General features: G+C 37.7%; 3 protein-coding genes and 3 long non-coding RNA genes across 24 annotated transcripts in view; 2 read left to right on the top strand and 4 right to left on the bottom strand.

Annotated features, from left to right (window-relative positions):
- slc12a10.3 (solute carrier family 12 member 10, tandem duplicate 3) overlaps positions 1-18,352 on the bottom strand; it is a 51,545-nt gene extending 33,193 nt beyond the window's left edge. For 13 of the 15 annotated variants that reach the window (XR_015494842.1, XR_015494841.1, XR_015494843.1 and 10 more), the window contains exons 1-13: positions 15,051-18,352; positions 14,820-14,909; positions 13,481-13,556; positions 13,261-13,356; positions 12,502-12,641; positions 8,191-8,301; positions 7,981-8,092; positions 6,647-6,777; positions 5,784-5,868; positions 3,828-3,985; positions 2,067-2,174; positions 1,868-1,991; positions 1,687-1,788 (exon numbers count right to left, since the gene is read on the bottom strand). Coding sequence is in view for 5 of the 15 variants with exons in the window: in XM_087259656.1 (XP_087115782.1) it covers positions 1,687-1,788; positions 1,868-1,991; positions 2,067-2,174; positions 3,828-3,985; positions 5,784-5,868; positions 6,647-6,777; positions 7,981-8,092; positions 8,191-8,301; positions 12,502-12,641; positions 13,261-13,356; positions 13,481-13,556; positions 14,820-14,909; positions 15,051-15,311 (1,594 nt within the window). In the remaining 10 variants the exon portion in view is untranslated. 15 annotated transcript variants of the gene reach the window in all.
- The window catches only part of LOC147842925 (uncharacterized), a 959,952-nt gene that overhangs the window by 74,150 nt on the left and 858,378 nt on the right, over positions 1-27,424 (top strand). The gene's annotated exons all lie outside the window — the stretch shown is intronic.
- Positions 1-27,424, bottom strand: part of si:ch211-225k7.4 — a 494,418-nt gene that overhangs the window by 268,870 nt on the left and 198,124 nt on the right.
- The window catches only part of si:dkey-88n24.3, a 285,177-nt gene that overhangs the window by 91,655 nt on the left and 166,098 nt on the right, over positions 1-27,424 (bottom strand).
- LOC147842940 (uncharacterized) overlaps positions 1-27,424 on the top strand; it is an 84,181-nt gene that overhangs the window by 8,779 nt on the left and 47,978 nt on the right. For 2 of the 4 annotated variants that reach the window (XR_015495257.1, XR_015495254.1), the window contains exons 5-12: positions 1,008-1,076; positions 1,690-1,967; positions 2,060-2,166; positions 6,571-6,779; positions 7,929-8,319; positions 11,692-11,728; positions 12,483-12,630; positions 13,264-13,371. This is a non-coding gene — a long non-coding RNA (uncharacterized LOC147842940). Of the gene's footprint in view, positions 1-1,007; positions 1,077-1,689; positions 1,968-2,059; positions 2,167-6,555; positions 6,780-7,928; positions 8,320-11,691; positions 11,729-12,482; positions 12,631-13,263; positions 13,372-27,424 lie in introns of all 4 variants that reach the window. The other 2 variants (XR_015495255.1, XR_015495256.1) reach the window with 2 other exon arrangements.
- The window catches only part of slc12a10.2 (solute carrier family 12 member 10, tandem duplicate 2), a 46,207-nt gene continuing 38,103 nt past the window's right edge, over positions 19,321-27,424 (bottom strand). The window contains exons 26-27 of one of the 2 annotated variants that reach the window (XR_015494851.1): positions 20,705-22,832; positions 19,321-20,654 (exon numbers count right to left, since the gene is read on the bottom strand). Coding sequence is in view for 1 of the 2 variants with exons in the window: in NM_001045001.1 (NP_001038466.1) it covers positions 22,694-22,832 (139 nt within the window). In the remaining variant the exon portion in view is untranslated. 2 annotated transcript variants of the gene reach the window in all.

The raw sequence follows: 27,424 nt of genomic DNA, 5'->3' as shown, positions 1-27,424 counted from the left end.
CTAGATTCTTAAAGTTTGAGGACAAACTTTGAGGCTGGTGTGTGAACGCCTGATGGTAATAGCTTATTTAGTTTAAACTGTTTTAAAAAGTATGACAAATAGATAGATAGATAGATAGATGGATGGATGGATGGATATATAGATGGTGTGCTAGCTTGAGTCAAACAAGCCAACCCCCGCTTCTCTACGATGTTCTGATGCTGACATATAGCTGCTGTTATATTGTTGCTAGGTTAGTCTGTTTTGTTGCTATGGAGTTGATTGACAGCTTAGACTGAAGATGTATCAAAGCTTCTTTATCACACTGCAGCATGACGATATCAATCTGAACCTCTATAATGGCAGTCTATTGGACCGTATCTGGTTGTTAGGGTTTGGCTAGAAAGTTGAAAACTTATCAGTTATTGGTAGTTTGGTAGTCTGAGTTAAATGAGCCCAGTTAGAAGTCTGTGCGACAGTCTGATGTAGAGTTATGAGCTCACAAAGTTTGACCCAATGTAAAGTCAATGAGAGTCTTTTGCAGTGGAAATCTATGGGACAGTTTTTAGGGTCCCAAAAGTGATTGCTAGGGTGTGGCCAGAAAGTTAAAAGCTCATTAGTTATTGGGAGTTAGGTAGTCTGAGTTAAATGAGCCCAGTTAGAAGTCTGTAGGACAGTCTGATGCAGAGTTATGAGGTCACAAAGTTTGGTCCAATGTCAATGGGATTTTTCCGACGGTCCCGGGACGTTTTTCAGAAAACCGAAAGTCGGATCAGTAGGAAAAGATATAGCAACCCGAGTCAGACCAGTTTGGAGGTCTGGTGTGAGTTTGGTGGTCATAGCTCGAAAGCTTTAGGAGGAGATAGAGTTTAATTTTTAGTCTCAGAAGAAAAATAGGATAACAATAGTCTGGCTTGCTACACAAGCCAGCCTGTTAAGTAATATTATTTGAGTTACTTTGTAAATGTAATGCGAGCTACATTTCATTAATTTTTAATGTTTTTTTCACCTTTATTTGGAATGGACAGTAGAGGCTGCAGACAGGAAAGTATTGGGAAAGTTAATACAGGAGCACCAGCCTGATCTCACGAGGAAACGTAAGTATTTTACATTTTGTCAGTTTAGTGACTAATTCGTACGAATTTGTACGAGTTCAGTCATACAAATGTACAATTTTAAAAAGGAGGCGTGGCACCTAACCCTAACCGTCATTGGGAGATGAGCAAATCATACTTAATTGTACAAATTAGATCGTATGAATTCATAAGAGTTAGCCACTAAATCAAAAAGTTACGAATTGCTGTGAGATTGCATTGGGAGCACATAGTAGCAAAAGGGTAGTTCAACAGAGCAATCATATAACAGGTGAAAAGGTCAGGGCAGGTCGCAAAACAACATAATGGTAAACAAACAAGGGGGAAAAAAACATATGACAGGACAACACAGGTAAATGTTAAGTAATTCTCACAACAGAAAATAAGACTCTGCAGTGTGTTTGTGTGTGTGTAGTCTAAGTAATCAGACATGACGAGCTTCAGCTGTGTGTGTAATCCGATTACCTAAAACCTGGTGTGTGACTGTGGTGCATGATGGGATATGTAGTTCATGTGAATAACGGAGTGTTCCCCAGCGATCCGTTAGGGCTACTGGTGATCATAATTTGTCTTGTTATAATCATTCATACAGCGATGATGATGATGTTCTCACCAGGTGATTTGGTGATCGTGGCGTGGAAGCAGCTGAAGTTGATGAGGCCGTAAGAGCAGAGGAAGAAGTTGGAGATCAGAGGAGCGATTGTGTTCAGGTCACCTGAAAACATCAAATATTAAAACACCTGTAAAGAGAAGCACCACAGTAACTGATCTAATGCAGCAGATCCAACACTCACCGATGAGGATGAAGGCCAACGCAATGAAGAACATCAGCAAATATCCACGTAGAGGCTCTTGGTTTTTCCCGTAGCCTTTCCCGAAGAAGCCGATGTAGGGGTAAATGTTATCTTTGCACAGACACTGTGGAAAAACGTGTGAAATGTTGAAATTGAATGTATGCTAAATTAACATAATTTTCATCTTACTAGCCTCTACCTGAAATATTTTGGGTGCAGAAACCAAGAAACCCAACGCTGACGACAAAGTAGCTGCAAAGATCCCGATGGTGATCAGATGACCAGTTCCAGAGGCAGTGGTGAGAATCTAGAGAAAAATAGGCATCTTGCTTGTTGAAAATGCGCTATATATATACATAGTGCTGTCAATCGATTAAAAAAATTAACTAATTTATCGCACCTTTTTAAAAAAATTAATCGCGATTAATCACATTTAAAATACTGAAACTTGTAATTTTGGCTATTCAAATGTAAAATTAATGTAAACACAAGACAAAAACTATTTAAACTATATTTGTTTTTAGAATTTATGTTTAACTTGTAACACAGATTTCTTCATGTAAACAGCATACCCACAATAAACCATCAAGATCATCATGTTAATGCCATTTGAATTTCAAAACAATCAATGCCAATAAAAAAACATTGATTTCCATGTTGGATTCTAAGTGGACTGCAAAAAAAAAGCCAAAATACAGGTATTGCAGATATGGAAAATGGAAAATTATAATAATAAGTTATTGAATACAAACTGTTGCACTCATTGTAAAGTTTTATTGCTGTGAGTTGAGAACATTAATTATAGAGTAGTAACAATTTTGCTTAATCCTCCTTTACATTTATCCAGTTGCTAAGACTAGGAGTATCCCGCAAGTGCACAGAGACTCCCAAATGCCCGCAAATGAATGATAATCTCTCGCAAACCGGTCGTTAAATACATTGCACACCCCTGTCCACCGCATCCCTCCTAGACTTCAGGTATGTCGCGCGCAACTCACCCCCACTGTCCTTCAGGTACGTCTCGCACGCACACACCCCTCCTCAGATACGTCGCTCATTCCACCCCTGACACCCCTCAACGAGCCTGACACAGACACACACACAACGTGCTGGAGCGACTCCCTTCATATTCAACACGCATGATCGCATTCATCAAATTTGCTTAAACTAAGCGTTCTAAAGTATTACTGTATTTCACAAGGATTCTGACACAACAACGCGAAGCAGATGCTTTCATTTCGTTTAATGAGGAAACACGCTAAACTTGGAGGGCTCATGCTGAAAGGCAGAGTAATGCCCTGTCTTTGACAGCTCGCGACTTCACCAGAGACTTTGAGTACATTCACATAAGACACCAATACTCCGATTTTAATATGATTAAGATTATACTCTTATTAAAATTCTACCGTGTAGCCTAAGCAAGGATTTTGTTACCTTAAAGCAACACCGAGTCACGAAATGCAGAGGATTTTCTTTCTGTTCGCCATGCGGTATCAACTTACAACAGAAGTCGAAAGAAGTTGAAACTCTTTATAACCTGTGATGCAACTAATTGTTTTACACTGAAACTTGCCTCCAAAAAGTGCTTCCTTGGTCTTATCCACATTTACTGCATGTTAAACACACGTCCACTACAACAGGAAGTAAAAAAAACCTGCAACTGCGTTAATTGGGTAAATTTTTTTTAACGCGTTAATTATTTAAAATTTATTGCATGCGTTAACGCACTAATTTTGACAGCGCTAATATATATATATAATAATAATAATAATAATATATAATATATAATAATAAAATATCCACCATTGTATAAATAGTTAAAGAATATGATATGATTATCTTTAGATCTTTAATAAAAAATCTAATTCTGCATTGTGACTATTGTAGATATACACATTGTGAAATCGATGCTCAAGCGATATATTGTTCAGCACAACTGTGTTCTGACAGATGTGCTCACCTGGAAGTAGTTTGCCAGTCCAAAGCTACAGGTGTGGTTTTGTTCACAATGGTCAAAATTCCAGCCCAGTTTACAGCCCAAGCCACTGCACTGGATTGAGGAATCGAGCGCTAGACTGTCATTAAGATTGCCGGAAGCATCTCTTACCACACTTGCAGCTGACAAAGAATACAGAAAAACAGAATGAAAGAAATAGAAGTTCTGAAATGTACAAGAACTATGACAAATAGTGCACATTTTATACATATTTCAGAAACCACATTTGAATATTATACATTTTTAATTCAGCGACAACATAACAACAGTCTTAATGTTTAGAAAGTGACATACAAAAATCATTACTCCGACAAGTTTTTATTTAAATATTAAGTGTAAGGGAAATGTTAAGTAGAGTTAGGGCCCTATTATACACCCGGCGCAGTGTGGCGCAAGGCGCGGCGCAGTAGTCTTTTGGTAGTTTCAGCTTGGCGCAAGAGTCGTTTTGAGGCGTTGCGCTACGCTGTTTATATAGCAAATGCATTAGCGCTCATATGTGCGCCCATAGGCGTTCTGGTCTAAAAAGGAAGGTGTTCTGAGGCGGACCGCTGGCGCGTTGCTATTTTGAGAAACTATAATAGATTTTTCATCAGACCAAAACAAACCCGGTCTAAACTCCAGCGCAGAGTTGCGCCTCGCTTATGCACTGCTTAATACACACAAGAGAGCAATAGGCAAATATCTTTACATATGAAAAAATGTAAATATTAAGGATATATATAGGATATTATAAGAATAGATATAGAATAAAAATATAAAGGATTAAAATATTACAAAACATATTATTTTCTAGCCTACATAAATATGAAAAATCACTGCTTTTATGTCTTCTTCATCTCGGGAGGCTTTTTCAGTTCATTCATAACAATTTGCTTTTGTATAATGTTATTATTATTAGCAGTATTATATATTATATCCATATTTATATTTGTTTTATTAAAAACAAGCTTAGATTTGTCCACCTGTCAGGTTTTAGACCATAAGGGGCACAGCATGTGTTTTAGGATATAACTCAGGTTTTTGAGCACACTTTGTTATTATTATTCATTTATTCGTTTGCTGGAAATTAGAACTGAATTTAGAAATAGTTTTGAAACTAATCTTTGCGCTTAACAAACAAAAGTATTTATTTATAGGCTAATTGATGTCTGTGCGTAAAGGTTTCCCTATCCAAGAGCGAAAGTGAAAGTGATCCATTATCTCTCATTCTCACGCAGTGGATGCTCAGTTTAACTGTTTTCTGTTAAAATAAATTGTTAACTGTTTGCTTGTGAAATGCTCATTTTTTCCACTTACACTGACTTTGCATCCTGTAAATAGCGAATGCGCTCTTGGCGCGACGCAGCTGACTCTTAAAGGCAATGGGAGATGAGACTCTAATTGGTTTATTCTCAAAACACACCTATAACTCATTAAGAAAATAAACTCAACCCTTTTAGACCATGCACCGAAGCGCAAAGCAGATTTCCCGTCCTTAAATTAGCAAAAACGGGTCCTGACACGCCCTGAAAGCGTTTGCGCCCTGCGTTTTGTGCTCTGCGCATGGACCGTCAAAATAGAGCCCTTAGACTTTCATGTTGCTACATTACGTATTCTGGGGGTCTAAATTACAAAGGTGCTTGGTTTAAAATTAATTCTGCTTTAAAAAGTCATTAAATTGGCTGCTTATGAAAGAGTGGGAACCCTGTTAAAGATTCTCAACTTTTCTGCATTGCTGGACACGTCCACATTCAGTCATCAATGCCTTGGGTAGCTTGAGCCCTCCACTGAAATGAATGGTCACTTTTGATATCAATGGTGTTTTATTCATACACCATTCATATATGCATTCATTTATATGTGTGTAATTCATTTTACACTAATTTAAATTAGTGTAAAATCAAATCAACCAGCAAACAAATCTGAAAAGTGTAGTCTCACCGACGGTAATTGCAATGAGTAAATAGCTGACTGTGGTCCAGAAAATGGCCAGCAGGGTCCCTTTAGGAATCCCACCTGAGGGATCCTGCAAAACACAGAAATGCACACTCTGCCATGTTAAAGACACATTCACTTACACTAAATACTGTGCCTAAAACTAATAAGACTACTATAGTTGCTCTAAAACTGATATTTAATGTGATATGTTTGATTTATAGCAGGGGTCACCAATCTCGTTCCTGGAGGTTCTGTGCCCTGCAGGGTTTAGCTCCAGCTTGCCTCAACACACCTGCCTGGATGTTTCATGTATACCTAGTTAGACCTTGATTAGCTTGTTCAGGTGTGTTTGATTAGAGTTGGAGCTAAGATCTGCAGGACACCGGAGCTCCAGGAACAAGCCTGGTGATCCCTGATTTATACCATCATATAATATGATTGAATGATTTAAAAAAAAAATGCAATTAAAAATGTAATTTTCCCTATTTAAACAGGTTGCTTAAGACTAACTGGCTTAACATTCTTAACCTGGTAACCCTTTTTTGAATATTAAGTAACAATCAGTGAAAAGTGACTGTTTCTCTATTTTTAGAAATGTCTTAATAATTCATGTTAAGGCGCACTTTCACTCTTCACAGAAAAAGTAAATTGGATTAGTTAACAGAATATAGACGTACAACCTTTGCAAAAAGCTGCTTAAAATCTGCAGTTTTGTGAGATTGAATCTACACGTCAACTTTTATTGATATACACCAAAAATGCAATGTGTTTCCAGTCTTTTGATTGGCAGGATCTTCCCTCATCATCAACTGTTTTTAGACGATGCCAGTTATTGGCTGAAATATTGGTGCATCTTTTAAGATTACCTTGAGATCTCCACAAATGTTGACGCCAGACAGAATTCCTGTGGCAGATGGAAAGAAGATGGAAAACATCCTGAAGAAAGAGCCGTCTTTTCCTCTGAAGGATGGCAGCAGATTATCCACGAAGATCTCAGCTGTAAGGAAAAATAAACTTGTTAGGTTTGGCTGTTTTTTTTTTTGTTACCAAATTCTATGTCAGTACTCTGATATATCCATAAGTTCTGTACATTTACTGCCATTGCTTTATATACCTTAATAATGTAATTTATTATTTTGGGACTCTTAAAAGTTTAAATCTGGCATGCAAGTCAGAATTAAAACATCAAATATAGAAATTCTGACATACAAAATTTATGAAAAGATTTTTAAGTTTTAGTTGGCATAGATTATCATGCAAATAAAATAGTCCAACATACTAAGAGTACAACATACTAAACCATAATTATGAAATCATAAAAATGTGATAATAATTAATTAAAAGATAAAAAGTAAATATTTTTGGCATAATTCATGTAGGGTTGAAAATTAGGTCATAGTTGACAACATTTATGCATATGAAAAGTCAAAATTAAAATGCTATGTCAGGAGTTCCCAAACGTTTCAGCTTACGACCCCAAAATAACAATTCCTATGACTTGTGACCCAACTATCCTCGAGGTGGGTTGTAAACATACAAACACTGCACACAATGGTGCGCACACACACAAACACTAGTAGGAATTACATAAATGAGCTTATTGACAACACAAAAAATTGCAACAGTCTAACGCCCCATTCACTCGGGGCGTCAGCTTCAACGTTTCCCATTCACTTTGAATGGGTGACGTGAGGCTTTGCCGAACTGCATTGTGGATCCGTCGATGCCGCTTCACAGGTGTTGCTCGCTACAGAAGTTGGGACTTTCTCAGCTTTTCAAGTGCCAACAGACGCGTCAGCCAATCAGATTGCTGTATGCAAATACACCAGCTCAGACAGTAGCCGATTGCGGACTAATTTCATTGGCTGACGCTGCTATGACGATCGCATCAGCCCCAACTTCAGACATGCCTTCTGATAAGCGTAGACCTTGAAGCCCCGTGTAAAAAAATGCATAAAAATAGGATAATTGTAATAGCTAAACAACATTTATGATATTTTTGGAAATCACCAAGCGAAGATTGCCAAGAAGATAAGCCAAGATTATTAAAAAAAAACTTATATCCTAATTGTGACAATGTGTTATATTAATGAACTTTATTCTTACTTGATTTCTCAAAGCGTGTTTTTAATTGTTTTGTTGTTGCAGGAACAAATATTACCAGACGTACATGAAGGCTTTAGTATTGTTGTGTACTCACCGCGGTAGCCGAAAAATCCCACCGCCTGCTTCTCTGGGGTGGGAGGAAGGAGCGTCCCAACAAAATAATTAGCTAAGGAGATCAACAGCGCAATGAAGAACAGGATCTGAGCCTGTGATGAAGTCGAAATAAAAAAAAAAACAATGGCAGTTGTGTTGTCAAAAGAGCCAGTATTGGTTAACCAACAAAAAAAGAAGCAGAGGATTTTACCTTCGCCTCCCATGCCATGCCTGCAAACGTTATGAGGAGGAGGATGCAGACTGTAATCGTCCCAATAATCCGCACGTCATTCACATCGTCCACCATCTGAGCGTTGTTTTCCTGAGAAGAGAGAAAACGGTAGATTACTTTAAAATTTCAGGAATATAATATAGATTAAGCATTTATGAGAATGTAATCTGGATTAATTTAATTAAATCTGGATGAATTTGGATTACATTTAGATTACTTTTGTGCTAACCCTTATTTAATGTCTCATACAATGAAATAGGATATACCTAAGAATTGTAATCAGTTCCAAATTACATGTCAGTAATGTAATCTAGATTACGCATTTATGAGAATGTAATCTGACTACTTTTCGATTACATTTAGATTACCTTTGTGCTAACAAAGAAAAGTAGGATATACATACGAATTGTAATCAGTTTCAAATTACATGACAAGATTTGTAGTCAGTAATAAAATCTAAATTACACATTTATGTGAATGTAATCTGACGATTGGATTACATTCAGATTACTTTTTAGATTGCTAATTACAATTAGATTGCTCTAATCCTTATTTAAAGTTTCATAAATTGAAATAGGATATACTTAGGCATTGTAATCAGTTACAAATTCCGTGACAATTTGTAGTCAGTAATGTAATCTAGATTACACCTTTATGGGAATATAATCTGACTACTTTTGGATTACATTTAGATTACTTTTGTGCTAATCCTTATTTAAAGTCTCATACAATGAAGTAGGATATACCTAAGAATTCTAATCAGTTCCAAATTACATGTCAGTAATGTAATCTAGATTACGCATTTATGAGAATGTAATCTGGATTAATTTATTAAATCTGGATGAATTTTGATTACATTTAGATTACTTTTGTGCTAACCCTTATTTATTGTCTCATACAATGAAGTAGGATATACCTAAGAATTGTAATCAGTTCCAAATTACATGTCAGTAATGTAATCTAGATTACGCATTTATGAGAATGTAATCTGACTACTTTTGGATTACATTTAGTTTACCTTTGTTCTAACAAAGAAAAGTAGGATATACCTAAGAATTGTAATCAGTTTCAAATTACATGACAAGATTTGTAGTCAGTAATAAAATCTAAATTACACATTTATGTGAGTGTAATCTGACGCTTGGATTACATTTAGATTACTTTTGTGCTCTAATCCTTATTTAAAGTTTCATAAATTGAAATAGGATATACTTAGGCATTGTAATCAGTTACAAATTCCGTGACAATTTGTAGTCAGTAATGTAGTCTAGATTACACCTTTATGGGAATATAATCTGACTACTTTTGGATTACATTTAGATTACTTTTTTGCTAATCCTTATTTAAAGTCTCATACAATGAGGTAGGATATTCTTGTACTATTTTAACAGATACTATTTAGCTTCTTTCCAGCCTCAATGGCTTTTTTTAAAAAAAAGACCAATGATAGACACTTCTTTGTCAGCATTTACTCACTGTTTACTTGTTTTAAATTCCGAGTTTCTTTCTTCTGTTCAACACAAAAGAAGATTATTTTGGAAAATGTTAGAAACTTGTAACCATTGACTTCCATTGTATCTGTTTTCTTCAGAGACCAGGGGCCTCATGTATCAACACTGCGTTCGCACAAAAACTTTGCGTACGCCAGGTTTCACGCTCAGAATCGCTCATGTTTGGATTTACTAACAATGAACTGAACGTGGGAATGTGCGCAACTCCACGCCAGCTTTATGGCTGGTGTACGCACATTTTTGTGTGTGTCTGTTTTATTTCCATTGGCGACTCCTAGAGGCAGTTGTGTTAAATTGCTCTCTACAAAGTGTCTTCTCAGCTGTATGAGACAGGTTCATCTGCATGTCTAGTATATAAGATTTCTGTACCATACAAACATTAAAGCACAATTTGCAGCGGTCGCCAGTTTTCCCAACGTAATCGGAGCTATCTACTGCACGCACATTGCTATAAAGACACTATCTGAGGATGAATTTGCATACGTGAATCAGAAACATTTCCATTCAATAAATGTGCAAATAAAATATGATGCACAGACTTATTAAAGATTCCTACTTGTCTTCCTCATGATGAAGAGTATATAGGCAAAATCTGATATGTAGCAGAGAAGAAAAGAAAGAGTTCATCAGACGCTGGATTCGAAACGAGTTCATGCTCAAACGTGTCAAAACATGTTGCCATGCATTTAACGAGCTGCGCCACTCAGGCTGTTAAAGACACTACAAAATTTTACACCTATAGATCGCACTATTTCTTTTTTTAATCCACTCCGTGCGATGTTCAGACTTAACTGTGTTCAGCTTCAGCATAAACTCTAAAATCTTCAGCTAAACTCTCCCACTCTATTTTTTACTTTTGTTGTTAATTCCGGAGAACAAACTTGCAAATAACACCGCTTTTCTCCGGTCTACCTCTAAAAGCAGCACCTCCAATTCACATTCTGTTCAAAGTTTCTCTTCTTGCTTGCTTTTGCCGTGGCTTTTTCGTTGGGTTTTCCCATTAGCATAGTCATTAGCATATTCATACGGGGGAGGAGGCAGGGAGGGGTTTTGTGCTCGTGCATGTTGCGCTCAGTTTCACGTTCATTCGGATGTACAAAAGAATATGCGTGAGATTCGGCGTACGCAGTGTTTCATACATCTGAATTTTTTCAGCGTACGCATTGTTTTAGTATGATTTCCATGCAAGTCTTCGTACATGAGGCCCCAGGAAGTGACATGATGCTGAGAAAAAAAAAAAAAAAATTGGTGGAAGAAAAAAAAATGGACGGGAGAAATAATTTATTTCATATATTCACATATTTTTAAAGTTTTTGCGTTCCCTCGCAAAACTGTTATTGGACATACACTTCACTTTATACATGACTGTTTGTGCTCATTTAAGAGGAAATTAAATGTGTTTAAAATAAAACACGCAGGACGTCCGGGCATGTTTACATATTATTAAGTGTATTTGTCTGTTTAAACACACACCTGAATCCCAAATTGTCCTGCACTTTAGCTCCTCTTTAAATGGCGTGTACAGCTGATCTGGGAGTCAATCAGCGCATATACATGCATTCACTTGATTCAGAGGTTGCATATGAGGGGCCGCTGGTCGACGCTCAGCTTTAATGGAAAGAAAGTGAATGCAGACATTTTTATATTAATTTCAACATGCTTTCAAGATTAAAAATATGAGAGAAATATGAGAAAATACCTAATAATAGGTAAAATTCGGGACAACCCCAGCAAAAATGGGAGGGTTGTCATGTATGAAGTGATGGTTGCTGAAAACTTTCAAAAATATCTTTACCTATTACTCTGGTTTTTTTTTTCTCCCACCCATTTTTTTTTTTCTTACACCCATGTTTTTTTTCTCCACCATCACGTCCCTTCCGGGTCTCCATAGTTTTCCCATTATGGAAGTCAGTGGTTTAAACTTTTTTAGCTAATTTTAATTTCTTTTCTTTTTTTCAACATAATAAAGAAACTCAAAGTCTGAAACCACTTGAGGGTGATAAATGGTAAGTAAATGTTTTTTTTTGTTTGTTTTTTTTTTGCAGGTGAACTCTCTCTTTAATACTTTAATAATACTTTAATTTTAATTTTAGTCTCAATTTTTTGCATATAAAACATAAAACATACATATATATATATATATATATATATATATATATATATATATATATATATATATATATATATATATATATATATGACCTCATGTTGTCAATCATATTTAATCATAAATTACTTTCATTTTTTGCTTTCATTATAAAGCATTTTAGAGGTGGTTTGACAATTCAGAACCAACGTGCAATCTAAAGCCAAAATCCAAAATAATGTCTGAGGCAGCACAGAGCCCTTTATGACAAAAAAAATGGAATATAAAGACAGGTTATGGGATACATGAGATGAGATATTTGGGATACATGAGATGATATATTTGAGATGATTCTTATATATATATATATATAAGAATCATCGTGTGTGTGTGTGTTTGTGTTTAAAGAATAATAAGCTGCAGATATATTATGAAACAATAAAAACATTTATGAGAATCAATGAATTATGAAAAACAGTCATGTGATCGTACGTACCTGTAATCTGAGTTTGAGAATTTTATAAAGTAGTTTAATTACAAATACAGAATCTAATTATGTAATCCAGGACACATAGAATCCGTTACTGCCCAGCTTCGATTACTACAGCATAAACAAGCAGAGTCATATTTTAAACGCTGTAAGTTATTTAGTTCATGCTTTTTCTTTCAAGCAGCTTTCAGAAAAAATCTCACTTTGAGAACGTCTCTGACGGTTTCTGCAAACCCCACAGTGTTGAGCGAGCAGGCGAGAGCATTGGCGAACGAGAAGAGCAAACCAATGGGCGCTCCGAGCTCTGGACCCAGACTTCGAGAAATCAAGAAGTACGTACCACCTGGAGGAAAGATTGGCTTTGACTTATTTTTATCCTACACAAACACATTTTACTGATTTTGTTTGGAAAAATAAAAGCAGTAGACAGATCTGCTTTAGTAAATGCTTGTTGTTTTTAGTATGTTCTGCTGAAGGGAAAATTATTCACCCTCCTGTGAATTTGTTTATCTTTTTTTAAATATTTCCCAAATAATGTTTAACAGAGCAAGACATTTTAAACAGTATTTCTTATATTTTTTTTTCTTCTGGAGAAAGTCCTATTTGTTTTATTTTGGCTCGAATAAAAACATTTAAGGTCAATATTATTAAACCCCTTGCGCCATATTTGTTTTGAATTGCCTACAGAACAAACCACTGTTATACAATGACTTGCCTAATTACCTATACTAATATTGCTTAAATATGTGCTGTCATCATGGCAAAGATTAAGGAAATCAGTTATTAGAAATGAGTTATTAAAACTATTATGTTTAGAAATGTGTTGCAAAATTTTTGTTAAACATAACTCGGGGGAAAATACACAGGAAGGCAAATAATTCAACTGTATGTATATTTTAAAGAAAAACTAGACAGAATTTGTGATTGAAACCAACACGACAAGTGTTATTTTCTTCACTCACCAGAGTAGACCTTCCCATTGGTGGAGATTGCAGACACTGACGTCGCTGTGATTGTTGTGATGGTGACAGACATGAAGATGATGACGTATGTCAGAACTACAAGCACAAAAGGTACAATATATAAGCAATCTCCCTTTTTTAAAAAGCTTTTGAGATTGTCACTAGAAATGACTTAAGGATACGATTTGAAGTGAATTATTCAGATAAGGAACCGACTCACTGATTCCAGCTTGAGACGTGATCCACGGCAGCCGCAGAAACATGATGACTCCCCAGATATTCAGCATACAGCGAATCTGAAACACAATCACAGTTAAACTCTGTTGTTTCATATGTTAAGAACCGATTTCACCCAAAGCACAAGACTTTGCCTTTATTGACTTTGCTTTGATGTTGAGATTTCTCATTAGTAGTCCATATCTATCTATCTATCTGTCTGTCTGTCTGTCCGTCCGTCCGTTCGTCTGTCCGTTTGTCATCGCTATTTCTATATATCTATCATCCATCTCTCTATCATTTCCATCCATCCATCCATGCATTTATCTATCCATCAATCATATCCGTTCATCCTTCCATCCATCATCCATATTTCTATCTATCTATGCATCTATCCATCCATCCATCTATCCACCGTCTATTTATCCATCCATCCATCCGTCCGTCCGTCCATTCATCATCCATATTTCTATCTATCTATGCATCTATCCATCCATCCATCTATCCATCGTCTATTTATCCATCCATCCGTCCGTCCGTCCATTCATCATCCATATTTCTATATATCTATCCATCCATCTATCCTTCCAACCATCCACCTCTCTATCATTTCCATCCATCCATCCATATTTCTATCTATCAATGCATCCATCCATCCATCTCTCTATATTTTCCATTCATCCCACTATGGTATTTATCCATAAATCAATCCGTCCGTCCATCCATCTATCCAACAGTCCCTCCCCTAATGTATATTAGACTTGTTTATCATTCTGCTCCTTGATGTAGTGAACAGATTAAGCTAGGTGCACACAAAATATGTGCAACTGTATTTACAGTAAAATATGGTATTCAGGGGGCTGTATACAATTGCAAGCCAGACTTTCAGATTTGTGTTTGTTAAACTTTTAAAAAAACATTTATCATTTTTCACAATTCTGTGCCACTTTGTGCTGGTGTTTCACATAAAATCCCAATATGTTTTATTTTATTTTTGTACAACATTAGGGAAAACATTAGGGTAAGTGCATTCTATAATCTCATAGAACTAAATATGATGTGTATAATCTGTGTATAACCAGCGGTTGGGTTTGCGCTGATTTGGCCCATATTTGAGTTGAAACACTATAATATGTTGAATTATATATATATAAATATATTGAACATATTGACCCAGGATTTTAAAGAATGCTCCGTTTCCCCAAATAATTTGGGTTGAAACTGCAGAAATCTAAACAATTTGTGTTCCAAGTTTTTAAAACAATTTTTTTTTTTTAGACAAAAGTGATTCAAGAGCATCTGAAAGGTCAAAGAGATCAAATTAATTTCTGCTGTTTTCACACCATGACTCCCAGAACCCATCCAAAGCGAACGAGTTTGACTTTGGGCCGTCCATCATCCTCCGGTGGTGGAGGAAGATCATCAGGGTCAGGCTGTCGACAGGAACATATAATCAATCACCACCAAAAGCATAATATTTGCAAACAGTAGTCTTCATGTTTAGTATTCAACACTCACTTCAGACTCTCGTATTATGCTGTATTTTTAGGCAAATCAATAGAGATTTCACTTACTGATTTGCGCAGAACATCTAGTGAAGGTCTCGCACTTTTTATACGTCCAGTCCAGGTGTCTTTAGCATAAAATTCAAATTTTGGTGTGGGATCAAGGGGATTGAAGATTGACATTTTTCTCTTGTCCTGCTCCTGCTCCATCACATAATCAACCTTTTCCAAATTCATGGTAACATCCTGAAGGTTGTTCTCTGGGGGTCGACTGTCCGGGAGTCGACCACCCGGGATTAAGTTTCTTATGTGCGCAATGGGTCTGGACATGATGAATCCTCTAGGACTTTTTTTCTGCGCTAATCCTTGTGAATATCACAGCATAATCCTTCAAATCCGCAGAAATCCCACTGGACGATCAAGACGCCAAATGTCCCACACATCCAGACCTTCATCTGCTCTCTAAAAATGAGTTGCATTTTCTTTTATACCCTAATTGCATCTCCTCACATACACCCACCTGCATATACAGTATTGTACACACATAAGCACTGCTGCTGAACCATGGCTTGAGGTTATTTGTGTTATTTTGCTATCTTTGAAATCATGTTTGGAAATATCAACAAGTTTGTTTCATGTAGATCTGTCCAATGGAGATGTGGTCTGCCAGAAGCAAATTCTTAGTCATGCAGAAACAAAGCTTGATTAATATTAAACTAGTAAACACTACAAGTGAAATAAGGGGACAACAAAGACCTAAGTTCAGACATCTGAAGATCTGCTCTCCTTCATCTGAAGTCTTTGATGAATGAGTTCATTAAAAGTAATGGGTTTCCTGGTCTGAATGACTTGCATGACCACATATTGACTGGATTTGACTGGAATTTTTGGACTTTCCAACTTGGGACTTTACTTTGAAGCTGGATGTTTTAAGTTCAGCTGATTTCAGAAACCTGTGAAACATCTCAAACCTGTTCAATGTGGTGATGTATTTGGCCCGTGAACAGTTCCTGCTTGTCATCAAAGCTTTTCATAACTGTAACAAGAGGCAATTCAGTCATAACAAATGTTAACACAGCCGTCATAACTTTTTCTTTTTAGCAACATGGAATTTTTGGGATTTATTTTTTTCTTATGTATTTTAAGCCTTTTTATATCATAAATAAAATGTGAAGTTAATAAAATTCAGGCTGAATAAAATGTAAATACACGTCTGTGAATTCCCGTCAGATTCCAAAAAGAATAATATGCATGAAAAGGAAGTTTAACATGCCCCAGCAATGAATCTTTTGAGATTGCATTTGTATCACCATTGACCCTTGCCTTACCGGTACCACCATTTACTCTTGCTCTGCCGGTACCACCACTGACTCTTGCTCTGCCGGTACCACCATTTACTCTTGCTCTGCCGGTACCACCATTTACTCTTGCTCTGCCGGTACCACCATTGACTCTTACTCTGCCGATACCACCATTGACTTTTGCTCTGCCGGTACCACCATTGACTCTTGTTCTGCCGGTACCAACATTGTCTCTTGCTCTGCCGGTACCACCATTTACTCTTGTTCTGCCGGTACCAACATTGTCTCTTGCTCTGCCGGTACCACCATTTACTCTTGCTCAGCTGGTACCACCATTGACTCTTGTTCTGCTGGTACCATCATTGACTCTTGTTCTGCCGGTACCACCATTGACTCTTGCTCCGCCGGCACCACCATTGACTCTTGCTCTGCCCGTACCACCATTGCCTCTTGCTCTGCCGGTACCACCATTGACTCTTGTTCTGCCGGTATGACCATTGCCTCTTGCTCCGCTGGTACCACCATTGACTCTTGCTCTGCCAGTACCACCATTGACTCTTGCTCTGCCGGTACCACCATTTACTCTTGCTCTGCTTGTACCACCATTGACTCTTGCTCTGCCGGTACCACCATTGTCTCTTGCTCTGCTGGTACCACCATTTAATCTTGCTCTGCCGGTACCACCGTTGACTCTTGCTCTGCCGGTACCACCATTGACTCTTGCTCTGCCTGTACCACCATTTACTCTTGCCTTGCCGGTAACACCGTTGACTCTTGCTCTGCCGGTACCACCATTGACTCTTGCTCTGCCGGTACCACCATTGACTCTTGCTCTGCTGGTACCACCATTGACTCTTGCTCTGCCGGTACCACCATTGACTCTTGCTCTGCTGGTACCAGCATTGACTCTTGCTCTGCAGGTACCACCATTGACTCTTGCTCTGCCAGTACCACCATTGACTCTTGCTCTGCCGGTATCACCATTGACTCTTGCTCTGCCGGTACCACCATTGACTCTTGCTCTGCCGGCACAATCATTGACTCTTGCTCTGCCAGTACCACCATTGACTCTTGCTCTGCTGGTACCACCATTGACTCTTGCTCTGCTAGTACCACCATTGACTCTTGCTCTGTTGGTACCACTTTTGACTCATGCCCTGTCAGTCCTACTATTGATTCTTGCTCTGGCAGCACCAACATTAACTCTTGCTATACCGATGCCACCACTGGCTTTTTCCTTGCTAGTACCACTGTTGACTCTTCCTCTGCCAATACCACCAGTAACTCTTGTTTTGCCAGTGTCACCATTGTCTCTTGCCTTGCCTGTACCATCATTGACTTTTGCACTGCCAGAGCCATTCTGGCTTACTCTGATGTTTATGGTCATATTTTTAATGCTTATTTTTACCCTAGTGTTAAATTATTATTTCATTTTTCATTTTTTGTTTGCTTTTGTAAACAAACTGCTTGGTTTCTTATAACGCTTGGCTTCAATTTGTTACATATGGTAACTCCAGTTTAAACCCCTATATTTTTGTTATGACTTCAACTGTCAGTAACTGTTTTTGTAGCACAATGATAGCGTTTTATAATTTACTTCTGAAACAAGAATATTTTAGCATAGATTTTAGTTTAATATTTGTAAAATGTGATGCTTGTAATACTGTTTTGTTGCTTTACATTGTGCCCAAATACACTCTTCACCATTATTATTTATTCACAATACAGCACGTAACTTATTGCCTACTTGTGCTGGTTTGTTGAATGCTTGATTCTGACTGGTTGATGAACATTCAAAGATGTGCTATTATTTACGTACAAACACACAGCTAAAGTAGCTCAGACAGGTTTTAAGTGCCTTACCGTTTATCACTACGCTGAATGGTTTCAGTTATTTCACAGCTGCTACAACAAGGCAAGGCAAGTTTATTTATATAGCACATTTCATACACAGTGGCAATTCAAAGTGCTTTACATAAACAGAAATAAAAAGAGAAGTTTAGGAACATAAAATGCAGACAATAAAAATTATTAAAAACAGATAAAAACAGTTTAAAATGAGTTAAAACAGGTTATAAAAGAATGAAAAAGAAAACGAAAAACATAATAGTGCAATCTGTCGGACGCAGCACAGTGCTCATTCAGTAAAGGCACAGCTAAACAGATGTGTGTTCAGTCTTGATTTGAATGTTCCTAATGTTGGAGCTCATCTGATTATTTCTGGAAGCTGATTCCAGCAGCGGGGGGCATAGTGGCTGAAAGCCGATTCACCCTGCTTTGACTGGACTCTTGGAACTTCTAGTTTTTATGATCCTAAAGATCTGAGTGATCTGTTAGGTTTGTATTCAGTGAGCATATCTGTAATGTATTGAGGTCCAAGGCCATTTAGTGATTTATAGACCAGTAATAATACTTTAAAATCTGTTCTGAATGTAACTGGCAGCCAGTGTAAAGACCTGAGGACAGGTGTGATGTGCTCTGATTTCCTGCTTCTGGTCAGAATTCTGGCTGCAGCATTCTGGATGAGCTGCAACTGCCTGACTGTCTTTTTGGGAAGGCCAGTGAGGAGTCCATTACAGTAATCCACCCTGCTGCTGATAAGAGCATGAACAAGTTTCTCTAAATCTTTACTGGAAACAAAGCATCTGATTCTTGCAATGTTTTTGAGATGATAGTATGCTGATTTACTGACTGCTTTGACATGACTCAGTCAATAATCATATCAAAACAAAAAAACAAAAGGCTTTGGATAACTTTAATCTTCCTCTTCTTTGTGAGCCCTCATTTCTATGTCTGGCCAGAGGAATATGTGTTAACACTTTTTAAGGAATTTGTGTTACACTTCAGCTATTCATTTAACTACCGAGTAGTAATAATAAACTTACTATGTGGTTAAGGTTAGAGTGTGAATTATGTTTAGTTGCATGTAATCATGCATAATTAATTGTAAATACAAAAGTAAGTACATGGAGCATGTGTAACAACACCTTAAAGCATTACCAAACATTAAAAAAACACACTCAGTCACAGTCAGCAGATTCATCAGGAACATTAGATGCGTTTATTTCAAATTATGAGTCCAGATCATCAGAACAGTAAGAAAAGTGTGGTTGAATGAGATTAAACAATAATTGAGACATTCACTGTGTTAGTTCTAGTATTTACTGTAATATCTTCAATCACTAAGCTACGAGGTGATTCTTTTGCAAGAGGCTGCTGGTCAATATGCAGTTCATACAAGCACGATCTGATAATATCGGAGCCTCATAAATCATTGACATTTAAAATGTAGGAATCATAATTTGAGAGTAAACAAAAGCACCTGTTAGTCATTAAACCAGAGTGCGAGTAAGAGTATGCGTGTACGTTTGCGTGTGAGTGAAAGTGTGTGTGTACCATGTATTCATCACACTGTGAGGACCAAATGTCCCCACAAGTATTCCAATATCTGTAAATGTTGATGTAGGGACGTTTTTTTTTTTGTCAGCATGTAGAAAACAGCCATTGAATCACACAGAATGAAGTATTTCGAAAATGTGAAAGTATAGACTGTTTCCTGTGAGGGCTGGTTTTAGAGCTAGGCTTAGGATAAGGGGATATAATATACAGTCTGTACAGTATGAAAATCATTATGGCTCTGTAAAGTCTCTACAAAAATAGCTGTGTGTGTGAGAGAGAGAGTACTTTAGTAGAAAATTCAAACACATTAATGTGAAGATTAAGCACTGAGGTATTGTAGTTGTTGTTTTTTTACAGATCCTTTAATTCTGAATGTACTTTTTAGCACAAATAAAAGCGGTTAATAACTGAAATAGTTCATTGGTACTACCAAGTAAAACAAAAAATACAGACAAATGTTTAGTTGAGCTTCAAATTATTACAATATAAATAATTATCATGATTATTCTGACATGCAAGCAAAATCAGTGGTGTACAGTCTTCATTAAATGGCGACAGTTTTATATGATGCTAAAGAGCGCTAGGACAATTGTGTGTGCATGTGTGTGTGTGTGTGTTTTACGCCTTTCCCTCAGTGGTGGATTATCTCTTATTGTTCTTTGACAATGTTTCATAGTTAAAACTCTTTAAAATAATGTCCAAGAGACACTTGTCACTAAGTGCAAGCCAGTATATTAACTCCAGCATTTCAGGTTCTTATTTCAACATAATGTATCAGTCTCAGTGTCCACATTTACATGGACATCATGATAGGCGATTGGTTTACATGGTGTGGTCCTGTACTGACTCAGTAGTTCTACACAATATTAAGAGTTTGATAAAGGTGGGTACAAAAAGGAATAGTTCATAAGTCTTATTTCGATTTGTTTACTATGATTATGACTAGTCAATAGCCCCTTTCACACATACAGACCTTTCCGGAAAATTACAGGCAATTTTCCGGAAAGGTCTGTATGTGTGAACAGGTCCTTTTTGAAAATACCGGTAAATTTGTTCTGGCTATTTTCCGGAAAGAGAAGTTGTAACATTACCGGCAATTTGCCGGAATGCTGCGCTGTGTGAATGCAGAAGAAAGATTGCCGGAATAAGCGCGTGCACGTCTAGAACGTGCTGACGTGAGACGTCTGCTTTAGCCAATCACAACAGTCAGACGCATTCACGTCCGCGCGGTTTATGAGAATAAAAGCCTTTGAATATTTTTCCAGACACATTTAGCTGCTAGAAGTTAGTCAGATCACGTTTATTTGTTCTTCTTAATGCCAACTGTGTAAATAATCATCGATGAGATGCTTATGATAAGCCGTTGTTTGTTTACCTTCAAGCTTTGCGTGTGAGCGCCCGTGAGCGCCTGCACACACACATATTATGAACATCTCGACATGCGAAAGTGATCCTGCGAAAGTTGTTCACAATATTGATCATCCACAGAGTTTGTAATTTAGTCAAATGTTTACAAATACAAGCGCAGCCGTTTAAAGCTCATTTGTGGTGAATGATGTCAGAATTTACCGGTATTTTGGAATGGATGTGTGAATGCTCTTTTCCGGAAAATTTCCGTAACGTCCTCGCCTGTGTGAACAGCGCTTTTTTGAATATACCGGTAAAGTCGTTCCGGAAATTTTCCAGATAGTTACCGGTATCACTGTGTGAAAGGGGCTAATGTAATTAAATATCTGGTAGACTCTTAATCAGAATATAATCTTAATCATATAAAAATTGGAGTATCATGTAATCATGGGTGATCATGTAAGCATACTGAATATCTGTCAACAGCTGGCATTTTACATTTGAATTCAGGAATTTGGCATTTGAGGGTATACAAAGTGACTTCGCATTCAAGCTCCACATTTTGCAGTCTGTGTTTATTTAAGATATAGTGTATACTTAACATGTTATGAGCATTAATTGTATATATTTTTAAAATATTTTAATGTTTTGAACACTTGGGGGCAGTAAGACTTCTGATTGAATATTTATTACTGCTATTTTTCACACTGAAAGGTGGAGAAAGGACATATTTGTTATTGTTAACAAAATTATAATTCTGATAATTTATGTAGACAAAATGTAACTTTCATTCATATTAACTTATGTTTTGCTTTAAATATTATGCTTTGAAATTAAGGTCCCGAGATATGAGATAAAGTGCTTCCCTCCACCAGAATAACTCCATTGCATTTCTATAATATTTTTAATCTGTCATTTCTAGCTAAATCTTCTTGGCTTGTATCATCCTCAAAGATTATACAAACATGTTGAATAAATATACAGTTTAAGTCAGAATTGTTAGCCCCCCTAAATGATTTGCCCCCATTTATTTTTCCCCCAATTTCTGTTTAACAGAGAGCAGATTTCTTCAACACATTTCTAAACATAATAACTCATTTCTAATAACTGATTTATTTTATCTTTGCCATGATGACAGTAAATAATATTAGGCTAGATATTCTTCAAGACACTTCTATACAGCTTAAAGTGACATTTAAAGGCTTCACTAGGGTAATTAGGTTAACTAGGCAGGTTAGGGGAATTAGGCAAGTTATTGTATAGCGATGGTTTGTTCTGTAGACTATCAGAAAAAAAAATAGCTTAAAGGGGCTAATAATATTGACATAATTTTTTTTTTTTAATAAATAAAAACTGCTTTTATTCTAGCCAACAAAAACAAATAAGACTTTCTCCAGAAGAAAAAGCATGATCAGACATACTGTGAAAATTTCATTGCTATGTTAAACATCATTTGGGAAATATTTAAAAAAGAAAAAAACAAAAAAAAAACAAAGGGGGGTTAATAATTCTGACTTCAACTACATCTGCAGTAATACAATCATTGCACAGGAGAATTAAGTAGCTCATTTCAGTTCATCACGTCTGATTTCCAAGAAGTTTAACATCTCATCGCTGAATATGACTGCAGATTTATGTGCAGTTATAAATGTTTGATGATGAGTTTTACTGGCAGTAAAAGGTCATGACGTTCTCCTGGTTTCCTCGGATGAGCAGGGCGGGACAGTTGATACCGATACTCAGCGCGTCCATCCAGGCCATATAGAGGGAGCTGGGACAGTTGAGATCCGGCACTGGGAGAGAACTGAAATACAAACACACACACACTGTTCAGAACCGAGAAACTTGGTTAAAGATGCTCTAAGTGAGTTTTTGCCAAGTTTACATTCTTGATTTTCTGAAAAACATTGCTAAAGTCAGCTTTTCTCTCTTAAAAATGTGCGTTCCGTGTTGCAATGCCTATCTTTTCTTCGACCTGTGTAACTCCACCCACTGCCAGTCTACCCAATTACATCTCAACCCAGATTGCCTTGATGAAAACAGTATTTTATTTCAGTCTTGAAGGCTCTCTCAATGTATGCAACCTCTGGAGGATTCATAGTTATAGCTTACAGCAGGGGTGTCCAAACTCGATCCTGGAGGGCCGGTGTCCTGCAGATTTTAGCTCCAACTTGCCTCAATACACCTGCAAGGATGTTTCTAGAAAGCCTAGTAAGAGCTTGATTAGCTAGCCCAGCTGTGTCTGATTGTGGATCGAACTAAACTTTGCAGGACACTGGCCCTTCAGGGCTGAGTTTGGACATGCCTGGCTTACAGTGTAAAACTCGATTTTCAGGCACACTTGTTCCTCTTGGTGTCATCAATCTGGCAACCTGACTATGGAAAACCCTCTGCAATATTTAGAATTTGGACTGCAAAACCTAGTTCAACCACTAGTCAGTCCTACATACTGCATATTTAAGTAGGTCGAATGCTTCCTTCCACTGAACGGTACAGTACACTGAAAAAAATTATTCGAAGATGATTCCTTGGATTTACTCAATTTCTTTACGTTAAGAGGTTGTAAACAATTTATTTGGGCTGAATTTAAACAAACAAATTAAGTTGAACATTACTAAACTTAATTTGTTTGTTTAAATTCAACACAAACTAATTTTTTGCAACAGTTCTGCATGCAACACTTTTTTCAGTGTAGAGTTTGATACGGGTCATCCTGACAAGTCTTGCTTTTTTATCACCCATAGTACCCTTAAAGGGCCATGAAACCCCTCGTTTCAGCAGGGTGTTTTCACACCTCTACTTTGGAAAAAGTGAGAAAAGTGGGCGTGTCCAGCTCTGTTTAGGGGGGAGTGTCGGAGGAAGAAAAGAGGCTTGGTGTGGGAGTGTCTATTTGGGCGCGCTGAATTTCAGAGTCAAAACACACAACCACAGCGGACAAAGTGACTGTGTTTACATGGACATCTGTAGTCGAATTAATTGCCAGATTATTAAATGGTGGACTTTAACTGCAGTTTGGCTCTTTCATTCAGGGAATTCATTCATGTCCCTCGCGACAAACGAGATATTTGATTCGAGGAACTGCTCTAAGCGTGTATTTTTCATGCAATGTTTGATACCGCACGGCGAATGAGAGAAAAAAAAAAACTCAGCATTTCCCGGAAACTTAGATGCACACGTCAGGTAGCGTCAGAAAGCCGCGTTTGTTATTCCGGTCACAAAATCCAACACGAGGTTATAGTTTGGTTGTAACTGTTAGTGCTAACTTGTTTATACTCGTTGCAATAGTTTGTTTGATACGAATGAAATACGAACTGATTAAACAAAGAGCGCTGGTCACTCACTTACCAAATCTGTAGAGACAGGACAATCACCAGCAACTAGAGCCGCGTCTTTATTAAGAGAATACTACAAGCGAATCCGGATCTCAGCGTTTGCAGATGAGAACAGCTCTCAGGTAAACAATGTTCCTCCTTAGACACGTAAAATATTGTTGTCGAGCGTCGCATACACTGTTAATCCACACGTGATCCAGATAAGCTCTCTCAGAGAGAAAATGAAAACAAAACTTAACGGCAGCAAACAATAAAAGCAACACTTCACGCTTGTTTTGCCAACACAACGTGGCGTCTCTGCCGTCTACACTCTGACAGTAATGAATATTAATGAAGTTGCACAATAGAGCGCGCTGATTGGTTTGAACCAAGCTTTACTCATGCATTAATGCATCACACTGTAAGACGTAATAAGACTCACTCTGGCACAGACGTCCAGTCTGCACGCTGGAATACAACGCTATTATGTCATGACCGTGACGCAGCTTCAAACATTAGTTTCAAACCAGAAGTACGAATTTGCTTGAAATAACGCAAAAACAACCAATTTACACTTTTTAGTGAAATATATTGGTGTCCTTATAGTGTTTTTAGCAGTGTGGGACACATATACGACTGTCAACAGCTCAACAAATGTGTTTTGGTGTTTCGTGACCCTTTAAGGCCAAAAACAAGCCACGAGCTTGTGTCAAGCTAAGGGTGCTTCCACACCTACACTTCTGTTTCGGAACCTGTCTCATTTGCCCAGTTAGCGCGTTTTTTTTGGCACATGTGAATCCACCAATCGCTCTCTGATCTGCGCCAAATCAATCGCTCCGAGATCGCTTGAATGAGGTGGTCTTGGCTCGATTGAAACGAACCCTGGAGTGGATCGATTGCAGTGAGAAAGCAAACGATCCGAGCGAGGTTACATCACAGTGTTTTATGGATATGTAATAGGCATACGGCTATATGAAGAGAGAATTATGAGTAGGGCGGGAAGTTTCGCGAGTCTCCGGAAGCCCTCAAACGAGTCATAATCTCCCGGTATTCTCGCGTCTCCTTCACAGTCCTCAAATAGGCTACATCACGCACCCTTCTCACCCCTGCCCACCGCATCTCTTCTCACTCTTCAGGCACGTCGCGCGCACCTTGTCAAACATCACCACCTCTCCTGACAGCTGAGCGGGACTCTGCAAAATAAACCCTGACACTCTGACCAATGTGAGGAGAGTTTACTCACACGTGACTTGTTTTAGTTCTTTTGGTCCGATTAGAAACTTTGCAGTGTGAAAGCGAACCGCTCCAAGAGCAAAGAGCAACAATGTAACAATTATAATCTCTGTTTCGGAACAACTGAATCCATTCACAGGTGTGAAAGCACCCTAACTCTGCTTGCATCTGCGGTTTGTCCCAAAAAGCATGTCAGCTGAATGAAACAAGAGTGCAAGTTTTGTGCCTGCATGATGAGAGGACATGTCTTTCCGCACTCGCTGAGGCCAGCAGTCTTAGTAGTTTAGAGTAGTAGTTTTCTCATTCATCAAAAGGTAACTGGAACTTGTGAGCACATATGAAGTGTAAACAAAGCAGGGTTTCGTTCCATTTTCACAGTACAGTTAATCACCATGAAGGGATTTGTTTGTGCAAATACAGTGAAAACCAGAAGTTTACATACACTCTAAAAAAAGGAACATAATAATAATAATAATAAAAAATTCTGTTAGTAAATGATACTAAACACTTCTCACAATAGTTTGAAGTAATTTTGGCCCATTCCTCCTGACAGAAATGGTGCATCTGAGTCAGATTTGTTGGCTGTCTTGCTCACACAAGCTTTTTCAACTCTGCCCACAAATGTTCTATAGGATTGAGATCAGGGCTTTGTGATGGCCACTCCAAAGCATTCACTCTATTGTCCTTAAAGCACATTTGAACTAATTTGGCAGTATGCGTAGGGTGATGGTCTGTTTGGAAGACCCATTTGTGGCCAAGTTTTAATTTTCTGGCTGATGTCTTGAGATGTTGCTTCAGTATTTCTCCATAATGTTCTTTCTTCATGATGCCATTTATGCTGTGAAGTGGACCAGTCCCTCCTGCAGCAAAACACAACATGATGCTGCCGCCCCCATACTTCACAGTTGGGATGGTGTTCCTAGGCTTGTAAGCTTTCCCCTTTGTCTTCCAAATCTAACACTGGTCATTATGGCCAAACAGTTCAATCTTAGTTCCATCAGACCACAGGACATGTCTCAGGACAATGAACTCAAATGTTGTCAATTAGCCAATCAGAAACTTCCAAAACCTTGACATCATCATCTGAGCTTTTTCATAGGCAGAATAATCCTATTGTATGTAAACTTGACTTTCTAGAAAAGTTATAACAATTTCTCAAAAAAAAAAAAATCTCTCATTATTCTGCTATTAAGGATAACAGAAACAAATATGATAATTCTAACTTACCTAAAGGAAAAAACGTTTAGTCCAGGGTTTTTCAAAGTCTAACACAGTGGGCCTCCCTTTTGACACAACTTATCCATTGGCGCCCCCCTCCTTCCAAAAACGCACACACACATGCGCGCACACGCACACACACAAAATTCTGGAGGTTTTCCTGCTACCTCATCATGCTTGATTTCAAGGTGTCGCCGAAGTTTAGCGGGTCTCATGCTGTCATTAGCCAAAATATCTTGACAAACCACACATAAAGGTCGTGGTTCATCAGCTGGTCCTGTCCATGTAAATCCTAAACTCAAATACTGATCATCATTTCGTCGTCTTTTGGGTTTAAGCCCTGAACTTGAAGGCTCTGAATCGTGGGGTCTCAGAAACCGATCCATTGTATTAGCAGCATAGACTGTAAATTAGCAGGCATATACCTGTATTGGCGGGCTTGCCAAACAGAAGCAAATTCACAGCTATGGCCTTCTGGGTAAAAAGGTTTAGTCACATTAACATCTGACTTTTTTTTTGATGGTTATGTGCCTTTTTATACTGTGTATGTAAACTCCTGCTTTCAACTGTATGTCTGTCAATTAAATTTTTTTTGTAAATATTTGACAAGTCAAAATTACAGCTAGCTCCTCTG

This window comes from Danio rerio, chromosome 7 (genome assembly GCF_052040795.2).
Source record: "Danio rerio strain M-AB ecotype USA chromosome 7, GRCz13ab, whole genome shotgun sequence".
Classification (NCBI taxonomy): domain Eukaryota; kingdom Metazoa; phylum Chordata; class Actinopteri; order Cypriniformes; family Danionidae; genus Danio; species Danio rerio.
This window is presented reverse-complemented; position numbering and strand designations above follow the sequence as displayed.